This window comes from Caenorhabditis remanei, chromosome V (assembly GCF_010183535.1).
Source record: "Caenorhabditis remanei strain PX506 chromosome V, whole genome shotgun sequence".
Classification (NCBI taxonomy): Eukaryota; Metazoa; Nematoda; class Chromadorea; order Rhabditida; family Rhabditidae; genus Caenorhabditis; species Caenorhabditis remanei.
In genome coordinates, this window is record NC_071332.1 from 5533882 (window position 1) to 5548869 (window position 14988).

The following is a 14988-nucleotide window of genomic DNA, read 5'->3' on the forward strand; positions in this document are numbered from 1 at the left end:
ATTTATATTTCTTTTCTTTTCGTCTCTCCCACGCATCCGTCTCGTGGGAAATGTGTGAAAAAGTGTGTGACAAGTGGCGGGGAGAAGAGTCTGTGTTGAGTTGACTCGATTCGGTGAAGAAGAAAAAGATGTTTGGTCTTCTTCCCTATCATCTGAAGAAGACGTCCTCAAAAAAAAGTATCAAAAGAGAGCCTTCTGAAGTATGTCAACATGAAGAAAACCTTGTTTTTTCTCCATAAGGGATTCAGATGATGAAGACAGAACAGATGTTGTCAATCATTTCAGATGAGGGGGAAGAAAGAAGAAATCTTTTTCGAAAAAAGAAGAGTTGATGGAATGTAGCTAAAAATAAACAGGGAAACTGATTTTCAGAAGACTTCAGTCTTCTCAAAAAAAATGCGGAGGACGACGAATTGACAAGTTTTTGTTGTTTTCTTCCAAATAAAGATTTTCGTGTAGAAAAATCTGAAATTCTAGTGTAAGGTTTAAAAGTAAAACTGAAATTATGATATCAATGGAGCGCGTTTGTACTGATCAAGTTCAAAATTTTGTAATCGCGAAACACGATTTTCATAACTATGCTCTACCGGAATCTTCATTTTCCCACAAGTTTTTTCAAAAAGTTTCAAAACTTCCAGCGATTTTAAGATTCTAAAAAATGTTTTGAAACCAATACCCGTACCTTCATCCGATCTAAAAACCCTGAAATAAAAATAAATCGAAAAACTTACGGGACGAATGCATTTTTTTGGTCGAAGTCGAATTCGAAATGAAAATCCGAAAGTGTCAACTCAGACCTCGTCGATTTTTTTCGAGCAAATTGAATTTACACAATCTTGGTCAATGAGCTCATCTTTTTTTCTCACTTCTACGAAGTGTTCATCTTTTTTATGGAAGAGACCGAATACATTATTATACAAAGAGAGTTGGTTTGAATTCAAACTTTGAATTATGTAGACAATTTGGGGAGAAATGAGGATCAGGAGTAAGAAGAGAAAGCGTGCACAAAATGGAGAGATATACAGATTATCACAATGATTTTCGTTTCGTTAAAACTCTCTGTCGGGGAAGATGATCGGGGCGACAAGTGTCCATGAGTAGAGACCTGCACAAATCCAGGAGGAGAAGATCTTGATCCAAACTGATGCCATGTTGGAATTCAGATGAGCCAAGTCGCTGTCTGGGTGATACCAGGAAGTCAATGTCATCATTACGTAAAGTGAAGCGAGGCAGAACATGAAGTGGAAGAAGCTGTACGAGTAGGCGACACCTTCTTCCTCGTTATCCCAGGCTTTTCCTCCTTCCACGTCATCTGAAAGATTTCATTTTTTATAGGGAATCGTAGAAACGGTTAAATTTCACTAGGGAAGTCATGGAGTCGGTTTGGAGTTATGGGACGTAACCTATATCGCTGGAAAACTGGGAAAACGCTGATTCCAAATATATATTCACTTTTTGCCCTCGAGGCCTGGAATCCGAGAAAAACGAGGTCAAAATTCTGAAAAAGGATGCATTTTTTACCTTTCTGACACGCGAAACACTTTTTTTTTGCAATTTTCGCATGTTAAAAAGGTTATAATTTGTCATTTTTCAGATTTTTAAACTCTTTTTTCTCGAATACTAGACCTCGAGGGCAAAAGCTGAGTATATATTTGCAACCAGCGTTTTCTCAGCTTTATAACGATGTAGGTCATGTCGCATAACTCCACACTGACACCATGACCGTCAGTAAACTGTTTGGGTAACTCACTCAGCTGAACGTTTTCCTCGTTTCCTCCAGTGATTTTTCCTAGTGACGTGTTAGATGAATTGCGGATTGAAGCGTAGACAAGACAGACGAGCCAGATCAGAAGAGAAATCAAGGAATGGACAGGCATCGGGGTGACAAATGAGTCATCTTTATTCGCAGTTCCAGTTGAAATCGAAGATTGTGTAATGTTGGCGACAGTAGGGTTACAAGATTCATCTGAAACCAAAAAAGTTCATAAAACACTTTTTTTGAGAGTGCAAGCTCACTTGGATTGCTCAAAAGAGCCGACCATGTCAAGTAAATAATATATCCACTGATAACAACAGGCTGGAGAAGCCCGGAACGTGGCATAACCTCTTGAACCATTGGAGAAACAGAGAGAAGACTGATAGCAATACAGATGAGAACATTCAAAATGACAAAGAACTTTGGAAGTCCGCATCCATCTCCGATCGCGTAGTTTACAAAAACGTATCCGGCAGCGACGAGACATAATAGGAAACCACCGAATGTGGTGACAAGAAGACCGACGTAACACGCACGAGAATCGTTGTCCTCGTATTGAGCAACCCATGATTCAGCGAGTCCGTGGGCAAAGTCGACGATGAGAATGAGTTGGATGAGGATGAACAAGAAGGCTCCGAGCATTCCGATGTACATGAGAGCTGAAAAATGAGATTTTGCGACTTTTAGAGGAATTTTTAACAAAAATAATTTGCTTTTTTGATACAGTGAACGAATTGAAGCAAAAACAATTTTAAATCAGAATTAGATGCAAAAAGAGTTTCTTTAGCGAAGTTATCATAATTTTTTCGCAAAAGTTCTGTGTTCGAAGATAAATTCGATTTTTTATCAAGACTTACGAGTTGCGAGGCTTTCACTTCCGATGAAAAAGTAGCCAGCGATAATTCCAAACATCAGAAGATACTTGAAGAACCAGAATCCGTTCTGAATTGACGATCTTCCATCTTGTGAAGATGAAACTCCGAACATCAACAACATCATTAAGAAGAAGAAACTGGCGGCACCTGCACAGACACGATACACCGCCTGATATCCAATCGCATGCTGACAATTCACCCCCGCATAATCGCATAACCATTTGTTCTGAGAGATGAGGAATTATTGATTTTATAATTAAAAAGGCCGCTTACATCCACTAATTTCTGTTGAACACCGGGAAGAAGCATCATGATGGCAATAAATGTTGCTGAAATCAACATTAATGCGTACATTATTCTTGTCGTAGTCGAATTCTTTGCTCCCGGACATGCTGAGCAACACAGTGAGCATGCGGCGCTTCCGAAACAGCAAGCAGCCTGAAATCTCGGTTTTAATGAGGATATAAAATTTAAAAATTACCGAAGCTGCACAAAACGGTGCCGCCAAAAGAGCACCCATTGGAAATCGATTGCTCGTGGAGCTCTATAGAAGCTGGGTGTCTGGTGGGTGTCTGAAAGCAGAAAAAACAAGTGAGGGGCCTATAGAGCGCGTTTGCGTTTGTTTATCGGAACGAGTGCGGAGAATTGAATGAACGGAAAGAGAGAGACAAGGGGCAATGAGTAATCGTTGGTTTGGTATGAAAAAAAGATTCAGAGACGCTATTGATTGAAATAAATACATTTTTCCGTTTGTTACAAGAACAGAACCATCAATTTTACTTGCTGTTACACTTTGGCTACAGGGAAACGGGTTTTTGAAAGCTTGCGAACGATTTTTTCAATGTTTGCAGTAAAAAAAAAACGGAACGTAGTTGTTCGTTGTTGTGTTTGTTAGCAGTACACTGTTGTTTTTATTCGTCTTATTAGCAAATTTTTTTTTGAAAGAAATTTAGATAAAATTAAATAGCTGGTTTTAGTTTTCTAAAGCAAAGAAATGTGAACAAACTGAAAAAGATAAATAACTGAAAAATACAGTAACATTTTAAAGGCACATCATAGCTTTTATCGTGCCGGTTTCGAAACGTTTGAGTGTGCACTGTAAGGATAAGTTTTTTTAACAACCGGGTTTCAGCGAAATTTGTTGAAAGTATTTATCTGCAACAAGTTAAAATCATGCCATTTTTGCTTGAGTTCTCTCATTTTTTTGTTGTTTTTTCAACGCAAAACCTATTATTCATTCCTCCTTGCCTATTTGAAATACTTTGTTCCTTTCTTCCCTCCTACAAATTTTTACAAATAAATAATCCCTGGTTTATCAGCATTATATTTTGTGTACAGCTGCTGGTGGGTGGCAACAGAAACCGAGACATAGCGTGACTTTTTCCTTTCTTATCAACGTTTTTTCCACCGAAATTTTGCCAAACTCTTGTCATTTTTCTAGAATCTTCTTCTTTGTTCCACGTGCTTCTCGTTAACCTCTTTAAGTTTTTACAAACAATTTTTTCAGAATGACTGTCGACTTGACCAACGTCTTCCAACAAATCGACGGAGATTATGAAAATCTCAAAGAATTACTTCGGGAGGCCGTCGCAATTCAAAGTGTCTCCGGGGACCCATCGAAACGCGACGAGACGATTCGTATGGTTCATTGGATGAAGGAGAAGTTGGAAGCGATTGGGACGGTTTGCGAACTCGCAGACTTGGGAACCCAAGAGTTGGAGGGAAAGACTGACAAGTTGCCACCTGTTTTATTGGGAACACTCGGAACTGACAAGAATAAGAAGACTCTTCTGGTTTATGGACATTTGGGTTAGTTCAGAAAAACGTTTCATTCATTTTTAACTCGTTTGTAATATTTGTCTTTAAAAAAACATTTTTCAGATGTCCAACCTGCCGCCAAATCCGATGGATGGGACACAGAACCATTCGAGCTCGTCGAGAAAGACGGAAAACTGTTTGGACGTGGATCTTCTGATGACAAAGGACCCGTTCTTTGCTGGCTTCACGCTATCCGCGCAGCACAGAATAACAATATCGAGCTCCCAGTTAACGTGAAGTTCTGTTTCGAAGGAATGGAAGAGTCAGGATCCGTCGGTCTTCCAGAACTATTGGAACGTGAGAAAAATCGATTTTTGGCTGGTGTCGACTTTGTTTGCATTTCTGACAGTTACTGGCTTGGAACAAAGAAGCCATGCTTAACCTATGGACTTCGTGGTATTTGCTCGTTCTTCGTTGAGGTCACTGGAATCAAACAGGATCTTCATTCTGGAGTTTTCGGAGGAGTAATCCATGAACCATTGCAAGATTTGATGTGGGTGATGGCACAATTGACAACTGTTGATAATCGAATTAAGATTCCAGGTAAATAAATTGTAACTGATAAGAGAACAGGAGAATCATAGACCAATAAGTAGAGGAATGATGATAAAGAAAAATCAAACAATCATATATTTCCAGGACTCTACGATCAAGTCGCTCCACTCTCCGCAGCCGAAGAAAAGACTTACGATGACATCGAATTCGACGTCGCTGAATTCAGAGACAGCGTCGGAGCCGCCCATCTCCCCACCGAAGACAAGAAGACGTTGTTGCTCCGTAGATGGCGTGAGCCTTCTCTCGCTTTCCACGGGATTGAAGGAGCCTTCTACGGACCTGGAGAGAAGACTGTCATCCCATCGAAAGTCATCGGAAAGTTCTCGATTCGTATTGTGCCAGATATGGACCCAGAGGAAGTCAATCGTCGTACAGTCGAATATCTCAACAAAGTTTGGGCGGAACGTGGATCGCCGAACATCTTCAAGCCACGTCCAGGTCACAGTGCAAAGCCATGGGTTGTCGACGTCAATGACTCGAACTTCTTGGCGGGAGCCCGCGCGATGAAGAGAGTTCACGGAGTTGAGCCGGATAGAATTCGTGAGGGATGCTCTATTCCAATCACATTGACATTCCAAGAGCTCACCGGAAAGAGTGTTCTTCTTTTGCCACTTGGCGCTGCTGATGATATGGCTCACTCGCAGAATGAGAAGAACAACAAATGGAATTATGTGGAGGGAGTCAAGACGTTGTTGGCGTACATCATGGAGTTGGGAAGCGCATAAAGAAGAACATTCATATTTATTTATTCGTGTACTATCTTTCTTAATTAACGTGGTTTTTCTCTTCAATGTGGTATGAAACTAACAATAGATTTTATGAAAAACATTTAAATTTTATCACAAAGTCATCAAATACTTCCCACAAATTTCATAATGATTCAAGAGTCTGAACGAGCCGAAGTTGAAGAAGAAGAGACTGATAATGATGAGGAAAGAATCAGTTATCTGAAATCGTTTATTAGTCGTATGATGAATGCTCCAATGAAAGAAAAATCAAAAGCAGAAGTTGATATAAGTGTTACTCCAGAAGAGATTAGAATTATTTCCAATTATGCGGCCGCCTCGTTTGCATCGTTGAATACATTGATGAGAGTTGATGAGAGTTGTCTTCCGATTCATGTTGTTGGAGATTTACACGGACATTTTAATGATTTGAGGAATATTTTCACAAAGTGAGTGCAAGAAAATTGAAAACTGCAAACGTTGTTCTCCTAACTTTCACGGAACGTTCACTAAAATTAGTGGAAAACTGTCAACTTTGTAGGTAGGTCACAGCCACACTGATTGTTTCACAAGGTGAATTATTTATGGAGTGTATACATCACACCTAGAGCTACATTTTTTTAGTTGACAACTTTTTTGTCCGGGTACTTCCTACAAAGTTACAGTCCATCAATGTATATAACTCAAAAATCTCTCCTTTTTTCTAGAATTGCGAGAAAACATTTTGACGATTAATAACTCTTTAGGGAGTGCACGTACAAAAAAGTTGTCAACTACGAAAGTGTAGCTCTAGGTTTGATCTACACCCTCCATAAAAATTTGAAGTCATGAGACAGTCAGTGAGGCCGTGACACCCTCTCAAAGTTGGTCATTTGCAACTGAAAAATACCAAATTTTGTATCTTACTGCATGGTACTGTATACATATCTCGAAAATTTGAAGAGCATCTGAAAAGTTGTCAGCTAAAACATAGAGCGATTTTTGAAGAACTCAACCATTAAAAATTATAAAATGAGGTAACACGTCTCCTCAGTCCAGAGCTTCAAAGTTATCATATTTTCTTCCAAATATGGTATTAGCACGGCTTACGACTGCGCTCTACTGAAACCGAAGTAAATTGTGTGCGATATTGAGAGACTCAGAGAAAAAGAGACATTTTTCAACGGCATTTCGGTGGAGCGCAGTTGTAAGAACTGTGCCGTCCTAATAGATCACCTGACTTCGGCACGTTCTACATTTCAAGGGTGTGAAATTATATCAAAAAGTTGTCAAAACGGGATTTTCTAGACACGGCGCACCCGGACTCTCCCACTACGTTTTCCTCGGAGACTATGTGGATCGTGGACGTCAAGGAGTGGAGACAGTGATGCTTCTGATGGCTTACCACTGTCTCTATCCAGAACATCTCTTCTTGTGTCGTGGAAACCACGAGGACTACAACACCACAATGACATATGGATTCTATGATGAGTGTCACTTGAAGTATGAAAAGAAGGGATTTCTGGTTTGGCTTCATATCATCAACGCGTTCAACCATTTGCCATTTGCTGCACTCATTTTTGGAAGGGTTTTGTGTATGCACGGAGGGATTTCACCTCATATTAAGACACTTGACGATATTGATAGTGTGAGATAGCGAGATAAATTGGGCACTTTCGAATGAATTGGTTACAGATCCAACGTCCAACTTTCATTCCATCATTCGGTTTGGCGTGCGACTTGGTTTGGTCGGATCCCGAGACGACTACAGTTAGTTTTTGAGTGTATACAGTACCGGTCAATAGGTTATCAATTTTGGCTGTTTTCAGTAGAAAATTACCAACTTTGAAAGGTATTTCGGTGACATCTGATTGTCCGATAAACTCAATTTTTTATGTGTTGAACAAAGCAAAAATATCGCATAATTTTTGTAGTTGGCTATTTTTTTGTAGGGACACTGCCTTGAAAGTTACAGGCAGTCAAAGTGAATAGCTCCGAATTTTCGATAATTTGCACTGAAATTAGTCGATTTCAGGGAAAAATAGCTTTGCCGACCTGTAACTTTCATTGTAGTAACCCTACAAAAAAAATGGTCAACTACAGAAATAACTTGTTATTCTTGCTCTGTCCAACCCATACAAAATAAAATTTGTCGGACATTCAGGTGACACCGAAATACACTGTCAAAGTTGGGCATTTTCCACTAAAAACGACCAAAGCTCATAACCTATTGACTGGTACTGTAAGTGAAGTCATCATATATAAATTCAATTTCAGAACGTCGGTTGGTCTCTATCGGCACGTGGAATCTCGTTCTCTTTCGATGACGTTACTATCGAGAAGTTTTGTCAGGATAATGGAGTTGATTTGATTGTCAGAGCCCATCAGATTTCTAGTGAAGTAAGGAAAGATACAGTTCTAACTAGGGAAGATAACGGAGTCCGGAGATACGGGACGTGGCCTATAAGGAAAGCTGAGAAAACGCTGATTTCAAATATATATTCAGTTTTTGCCCTCGATGTCTGGTATTCGAGAAAAACGAGGTCAAAGTTTGGACCTCTGGCAAATCTTCCTGACGTATGAAAAATATCGGCAGCGTGACGTAATCGGTGGTAACCAGGGGTCCAAACTCTGACCTTGTTTTTCTCGAATACTAGACCTCAAGGTGAAAAACTGAATAAACATTTGGAATCAGCGTTTTCCCAGCTTTCCAACGATATAGGTCACGTCCCAAATCTCCAGACTGACTCCGTGACCGTCCCTAGTAAGTGTAACCGATTATAAAAGACGAAGCCCCGACTTGTATAAATTTGAATCTGCATATTTTCAGATGGTGACAGGAGGTCACAGATGGCATGCAAATGGACGTATGGTCACAATTTTTTCAGCTGCAAACTACTTGGGTATGGGAAACGACACGTGTGTTCTTCGTATTGATGAACAGGTTTTTAGATACTAACATATCGTATCAAACCCTGTCCCTATTTTCAGAAAACAGTTCAATTTAGTCTTCTCCGTCCTGTCAAGAAGAGTCGTAAGCACTGAAATTCTGAATAAATTCTCTTGTTTTCTCTTTCTGATGTGTCATTCTGTTTCTTTCAGTTACTTTGTACATCCAACACAAAAAACGCTTAAACAATTTACTCCGACAAAATAAAAAATTAGTGGAGAGTGAGAGGAGGCGCTAATGAAAATTCATTAATCGATCTCTTCTCTCATCACTTTTCTTTCTTTCTCCCCCCTGAGCAAAGTAATTTTCATGGGGCCAATTCAATGTCAAACCTCATTAACATATTCAACACCATGGGGCGGCTCCGAGCTTTTTTTGCTCTTGAAGAGAGAAGATCTCTCTCTTTTCTTTGCGACTCATTCCATTCATTTATCGTCGTCATCATCATCCGAGTGATGAGCATCATATCTCCTTCTCCTACTCCTCGTGAGACATCTCCTGTCTTCTATCCTTTTCAAAAAATAAAATAATCGGGTTCCACATCACTGACGACATCATCAGTCGATGGGCTCTCCACTACGTGTCTCGTAAACTTTGAAAGCTTCAAAAAATTTGATGTTTCTTTTCAAATGTAGGTCAAAAATATGCTGGTTGATGGTTGAGAACTCTAGAAATAGGTTGATTGAGTAACTAGAGTAAGGAAGAAGAGGAAAGGTGAGGAGATATGTAGATTTTCATAGATCATAGAGACCTACCCGGAACTCTTAGAAGATTGTTAGAGGAGAAAAAGGTGAGATAGACTTTGAGAATTGATGTGAGAGTAAGTACTTTTTGTCTGAAATATATGATTTTAAAGTAGTTTGTGTTGTCAGTCAGGGTTAGTGAAGCTCATTACTTGAAGATTTTCACCCTATCAGAGACTTCGTGTCTATCTACCACCCGGTTGAAACTTCCCAATTCATGATGAATTTTCATCTTCGACCCTCAAATCCACAAGTTCCAGACAATTTCGGTAAATATCATAGTTGCAAACCGGGCCGTCATATAAAAACTCTATTAACACGCAATATTATGATCTGTAAAATATACCAAAATGCAGATCTCGGCGAGTTCTATGTTTCTGACCTACTACGGGCCGGATGGCGGATCGTTAGTGTGCTGTGGGTCGGAAAAATTGCAAAAAAAAACCATTCTAGTCCCGCCCGCGGCACATTAATGAATAGCCTTCCGGCCCGTAACAGGTCTCAGACATAGAACTCGCCGCAATCTACATTTTGGTATATTTTTCAGATCAAAAGATTGCGTTTTAAGCGAGTTATGCGCCGGCCCGTTTTGGCCTGTTTTGGCCCGGTTTGCAAATATGATAAATATTACACCAAGATGTATCACGGCGTGGTCCCCAGTGACGTGGTCTCCATCAGAGATAATTGGTGCCGAACACTAGATAGCCTTAGTTTCAACTATTTCAAATCATTGTATCATCAAACTTACAACTATTTCCACGTACCTTTAAACATTCTCTCCTAATGATCAAAGTACCAAATCCTTCCCTTTCATTCCCAAAAAAACGGCGGAGACCTTGACTTTCTCTATATATGCTCATCGGCTATTCCGATTTATCTTCATGTCTTCTTTTCTCCTTTCTTCTTTTCCTTCCCATCTTCTCATTTTCTCATATATCCATTCCTTTTCAATCTCTTCAATTTTTCTTTTTTTTTCACTTTCATCCGTCGCCACCACATCGCGATCATCTGGGTGCTCTTTCACTCTTTCTCACTATCTCTCTTCTCCGTTTTTTTTCGTCCGTCTCCCACCACTAACCGACCGGTGTGGTGCTGGTGTTCATTCGACCGTGTAGATGGCTCCATGAGCCCTCGGTTTCGGAATATATGACACGCTTCCGGATACATACGTCTTCTGGGGTCCCCTCCCTATTCCTGGAGAAACGAGAAGCTCTCTATTCTCTTCTGTGATGGTCAATACTTTTTTCCAACAAGCTAGAAAGAATAGACGAGAGCCATAATTCGAAAGAAGACGTCGGCGTCAGTGGACACCCCCGAATTTATTTTGTTGGCGTCGTCGCAAAAAAAACGCTTTAAACCCGTCATTCACACCTTTCTCAGTTTTATTTTTCAATTTCTCTCTTGCTTATATCAATTCTTCTATTACTTTCCCGACTAGGATGCTTTCGTCATCGGGCTTTGAGAACTTCTCATTCTTATTTCCATGATGATGAGCTAGGGGGTGGCTATGTGAACCTGAGAGCAAACTAGAAAAAGATCGAAAACGTTTGGAAACCAAGGAGCATAGCTAGACTGAAAGATATATAAAAAAAATATTGCAGTTCTTACTCAATTTAGATTTTACACTAGGCACCAAAAATTCGCGGTGCCAGAAACCTACCGTATACCTAAGATTCGCATCGGTCAGTGTAGGGCATAAGATCAAAGCCCCAGTGCGATGATATTAGTTTGAATTACTTCAATTTTCAGATTCAGATCGTCGCGAGCTTTCAGCAAAGTATACTCATGTTCATTCTTGGGCCCCCACCACAAAAACTACAGTAATCCTGTTTAAAGGCGCATATCGTAGTTTCGTGGCGCACTTTCGACTCCGGATAAGAATTTTTTCACTTTCATGCAACCCAGGTTTACTGAGTTTGGTATCTTCGGGCTTAATAGAAAAACTACCTATCCAAGAAGTCTAGTAGTAACCATTCTATTTTTAGCGCTTTCAAGTTCACTGTTGCTTGCAGAATCACTATTCTCATATTACTACGTGTTACTCATTCTGAAGATGTCATTCTATTTTAGATTGTACCCACTGACCACTCGTTTTTCGACGATTGGTTAGTTGTTGATTGATTACAGACTGGGAAATTTCAGATTCCCGTTCCAACAGAAACAGGAAACTGCTTTTCTACTTTTGAACTTTTATTTTCTCCGTAAACTCTTGTACTTGTGATCTTTCATCAACTTTCAGTATAGTCGTAAGTTACAATGGAAAAAAGTTTCAAAAACAAAGCGACTCGAGAAGAAAAGTTTCAGATTTCAAAACCTCGTTCATCATCCATCAAGAAAACAAAGAGAAAACGAAGAGAATCTGCAAAAATGAAAACTTATTTGATTCCCCCTTTTGAAATCCTTGAATTTTCCCACACGACAGACAGAAGCTTCTCCTTTTAAAACGATTAACTGCCCTCTGACTTGTCCCCCGCTTTCTTTAAAGAACTACGTGCCCTGAAGGCAAGGACAACATGGTTACATCTGAAAAAGTTACATAAGAACAAAAAACTTCAATTTCAAAAAAAAGAGTTGCTACTATTTGTCTGCTCGTCTTTCAAAAAAGCAAAACTTTTTGATTTCTATCTATTTCTGAGAGAAGAAAGAAAGACAACAAACACGCCATCACTACTACCATCACCAAAATCTTCGTGGTCCTTTTTTCTCTCTCACTCCCAAGAAGAAAGAAGAAAGAAGAAGACGACTTCTTCTTCTAATCCGTCTCTGGATTCACTTCTTTCCATCACCACTACCATTTTCATCTTTCATTCTTTCGCCTTTTCTCTTTTATTCTCAATTTCGCTTTCTCTTTCTAAATCTCTGTATGTCGAAAACTTTGAGAAGGGAACACTTCGTTGTTTTAACTTTCAACTTTTTTCTTTTTCAGAAGACCAAAAAAGGAAAGGAAGCGAGAAGACGACTAGGATCTTTGTCTACCTCATTTGTTGTTTGTTGCTTATAGTCTTATCAAGGTGAGCCATCTTTTTTCTTTTTGGCGTTTCGAAATATTTTTGAGTTTTTTTTGTTGAGTTTCTGACTTTGAGAATAATAGTTGTAAAAAATATTTGACCTACTTTCTGAAAACACTTTCAATCAATTATCTAGTCTTCATAGTTCAAAAAAAAACTGCTCTGAAAACCCGTGGTGTCTGGAATTGCCGGTCCGTTGTTGATCTGCAATACCAGAATCATTCTAAATTTCCAGTCTCTTCATTGTACATTACTTTCTGTTTGACAATAGAATCCTTGTAATTTTTATTATGGATTTACCCACGAAGAAAAAATGCATTAATTTGCCATTTCGTACAGTAAGAAAATTCACTGAGAAATCTGTCGGCACAAGAAATCGCAAGCTGAAAATTCAATGCGTCCTCAAAATTTTTGTGTACCTACCATACTATATCATACTGTATCATACTGTATCATACTGTATCCCTGTATCATACTGTAGCATACACAAAAAATTAAAGACGTATTGAATTTTCAGCTTGCGATTTCCTGTGCCGACAAATTTCTCAGTGCATTTTCTAACTGTACGAAAAATTAATCCACTATTTTGCATTAGTGAATAGAATTAAATTGTAAAACTTGCAATAAATGGTTCAATTTTTCTTCGTGGGTTGATCCATTAGTCTGTATTACTTTCAAAATGGTTAAAAACATTTTCAGACAGTCATCGAGTCTTCTTCATTACTCTTACTCCCATCCACTGCCGAGATATGGTAAGCTTTCGATTTTTTCGTTTTAATTGTTATCTTGTATCTTATCTGAACTCCTAGTAAAGAAATCCCACAATATAATTATTTTTGTATACTGTTTGTAACTTTGATCAATAAGCAAAGATAACCCACAAAATAAGAGTTCGATCAAATAAGCAAAGAAGCAATCCACCATTTTTGTGAAGATGCAAAAAGAGAAGAAACGGAAAAGAGAAAAATATACAAATTGATGGAGTAGAAAAGAAGAATTGTGAGAGAAGGAGGTACCATAAGTTGCGATAACAAGAAGAGAGAGGTCTCCCTATAGTTTTGCTTCTTGGCATCCCTCTTCGTCGCCCCTTTCGATATTGCCATCTAGGGAATTCCTATCCAAAACGATGTATTCTTTTCTCGTTGTCTTCTTTCTTTGTTGGATTTGCATTTCTGGAAAGAAGATTCTTTGTTTTGCACTTTTTTGTAGACACTTGAGGCTTTTTTGGTCTTGTAACGCATGGAATGGGCCGGTACTGAAGTTATGCCCTTCAACTCAACATTAGAATAGTTCTCATTAATTTACGCAGACCTAGTTGAAATTGATGTTGCTAAATCCTCCTATATTCGTTAAACATCAGAAGTTCACAAGTGTTCTAGCTAATTTCCGCGGATATCATTTACCGTGGAACCTTAATAAAATTTGATAGCAGTTGAGATATTGTGCTCTGAACTCTTGCTATGGGTTGGGGGGCACCTCTATTATTTTACGGTAATAAACTTCCAATGATCTCGTATTCAACAAAATGTCTCCCATATTCTTAAAAAGCAATCACTTTGTTTTCCAACCCATCACAAAAGAAACGCCGCCCTCCTCCCCTCTGAGGGTATTCAAATGCACACTATCCGTCTCATTCGGAGGCCCCCAATTGATTGATGAGCACCTTTTTCCACAACCCGTGTCTTGCCGGAAGTTGAAAAAAGCATAGGAGATAGTTCACATTGTTCATCCACAAATGACCATCGATCAGAAATCTGATGATAGAGAGAAATGAGTTGATTGACGAGATGGGATGAGAAGTGATGGGAAGGGGACTTAATTTTCATAGTAAGTTTAGAATTCCCAGTTTTTTAAAAAGACTGTATGGATTCAGAGCAGTTATGAAAGTTCTCTACTACATAGTTTTAATTTAATAAGTAGAATCAATGGTGAACACATGGAGATAGAGATAGAGACATATAATATGAAGTGAGTCTCTTAGAGATCTTGTTGTCACAGATTGTCTCTCTATTCGAGACAACTGACACTTCATGACAGAGGTGAAAGAGAGAATCAACTCTCCGTCAGTCACACGATCTCTCACTTTCAATTCCACAGACGCTTCACTTCGGAGTCTTTTGGTAGGAAATTCTTTTTTGATAACCTTCTTCCATCACCCCACATTTTTTTGGGTCTCTTTTTCTAAGGAATACTTATTTTTCTTATATATTCTATTTTCTTTTCCAAATCCGCATTTTCAGTAGTCTTCAGCGCCAATTACCGTAATTCCGCTAATTCCTTCTTCCTTCTTCTTTTCCTGTGCAGATCCTCATTCTAGTTGTGGGTGTATTCAGAAGAGAAAAGGGGGCAAAAGCCAATAAATCAGTGCAAATGGCTTTGAGCTAAAAGTTTTCTTCCTTTCCTCTCCCCGCACCGCGCCCCACAAACCACCAGCCACCAAGCCACCAGTTTACGACTTTTTGGTTGAGTAATTGAAAATGAAAAAGTGAGAGTGACTTAGTTTTTGGGAAGCATGATGAGGAGGGAGAGAAAGGAATTGGCAGAGAGGGACTTGGTTTTACAATCTGTGTAGATATGTA

At 39.1% G+C, this 14988-nt stretch overlaps 4 protein-coding genes across 4 annotated transcripts; 2 read left to right on the forward strand and 2 right to left on the reverse strand.

The window, feature by feature from the left end:
• Positions 1-1049: 1049 nt before the first annotated feature.
• Positions 1050-3151, reverse strand: GCK72_017477 (uncharacterized protein; the record flags this gene model as incomplete). The annotated part of the gene is made up of 6 exons (XM_003102311.2): positions 1050-1312; positions 1751-1966; positions 2017-2415; positions 2614-2857; positions 2905-3069; positions 3113-3151. 6 exons carry the CDS (start codon positions 3149-3151, stop codon positions 1050-1052), a joined length of 1326 nt encoding a protein of 441 aa, XP_003102359.1.
• Positions 3152-4139: 988 nt separating this feature from the next.
• On the forward strand, positions 4140-5729 carry GCK72_017478 (uncharacterized protein; the record flags this gene model as incomplete). The annotated part of the gene is made up of 3 exons (XM_003102264.2): positions 4140-4440; positions 4513-4992; positions 5089-5729. The coding sequence occupies 3 exons, from the start codon at positions 4140-4142 to the stop codon at positions 5727-5729; spliced, it is 1422 nt and encodes a 473-aa protein (XP_003102312.2).
• Positions 5067-7266, reverse strand: GCK72_017479 (uncharacterized protein; the record flags this gene model as incomplete). The annotated part of the gene is made up of 2 exons (XM_053732108.1): positions 5067-5807; positions 7114-7266. 2 exons carry the CDS (start codon positions 7264-7266, stop codon positions 5067-5069), a joined length of 894 nt encoding a protein of 297 aa, XP_053581021.1.
• Positions 5880-8753, forward strand: GCK72_017480 (uncharacterized protein; the record flags this gene model as incomplete). Its single annotated transcript, XM_003102333.2, has 6 exons — positions 5880-6178; positions 7017-7356; positions 7404-7478; positions 7986-8108; positions 8539-8652; positions 8700-8753. The coding sequence occupies 6 exons, from the start codon at positions 5880-5882 to the stop codon at positions 8751-8753; spliced, it is 1005 nt and encodes a 334-aa protein (XP_003102381.2).
• Positions 8754-14988: the final 6235 nt, after the last annotated feature.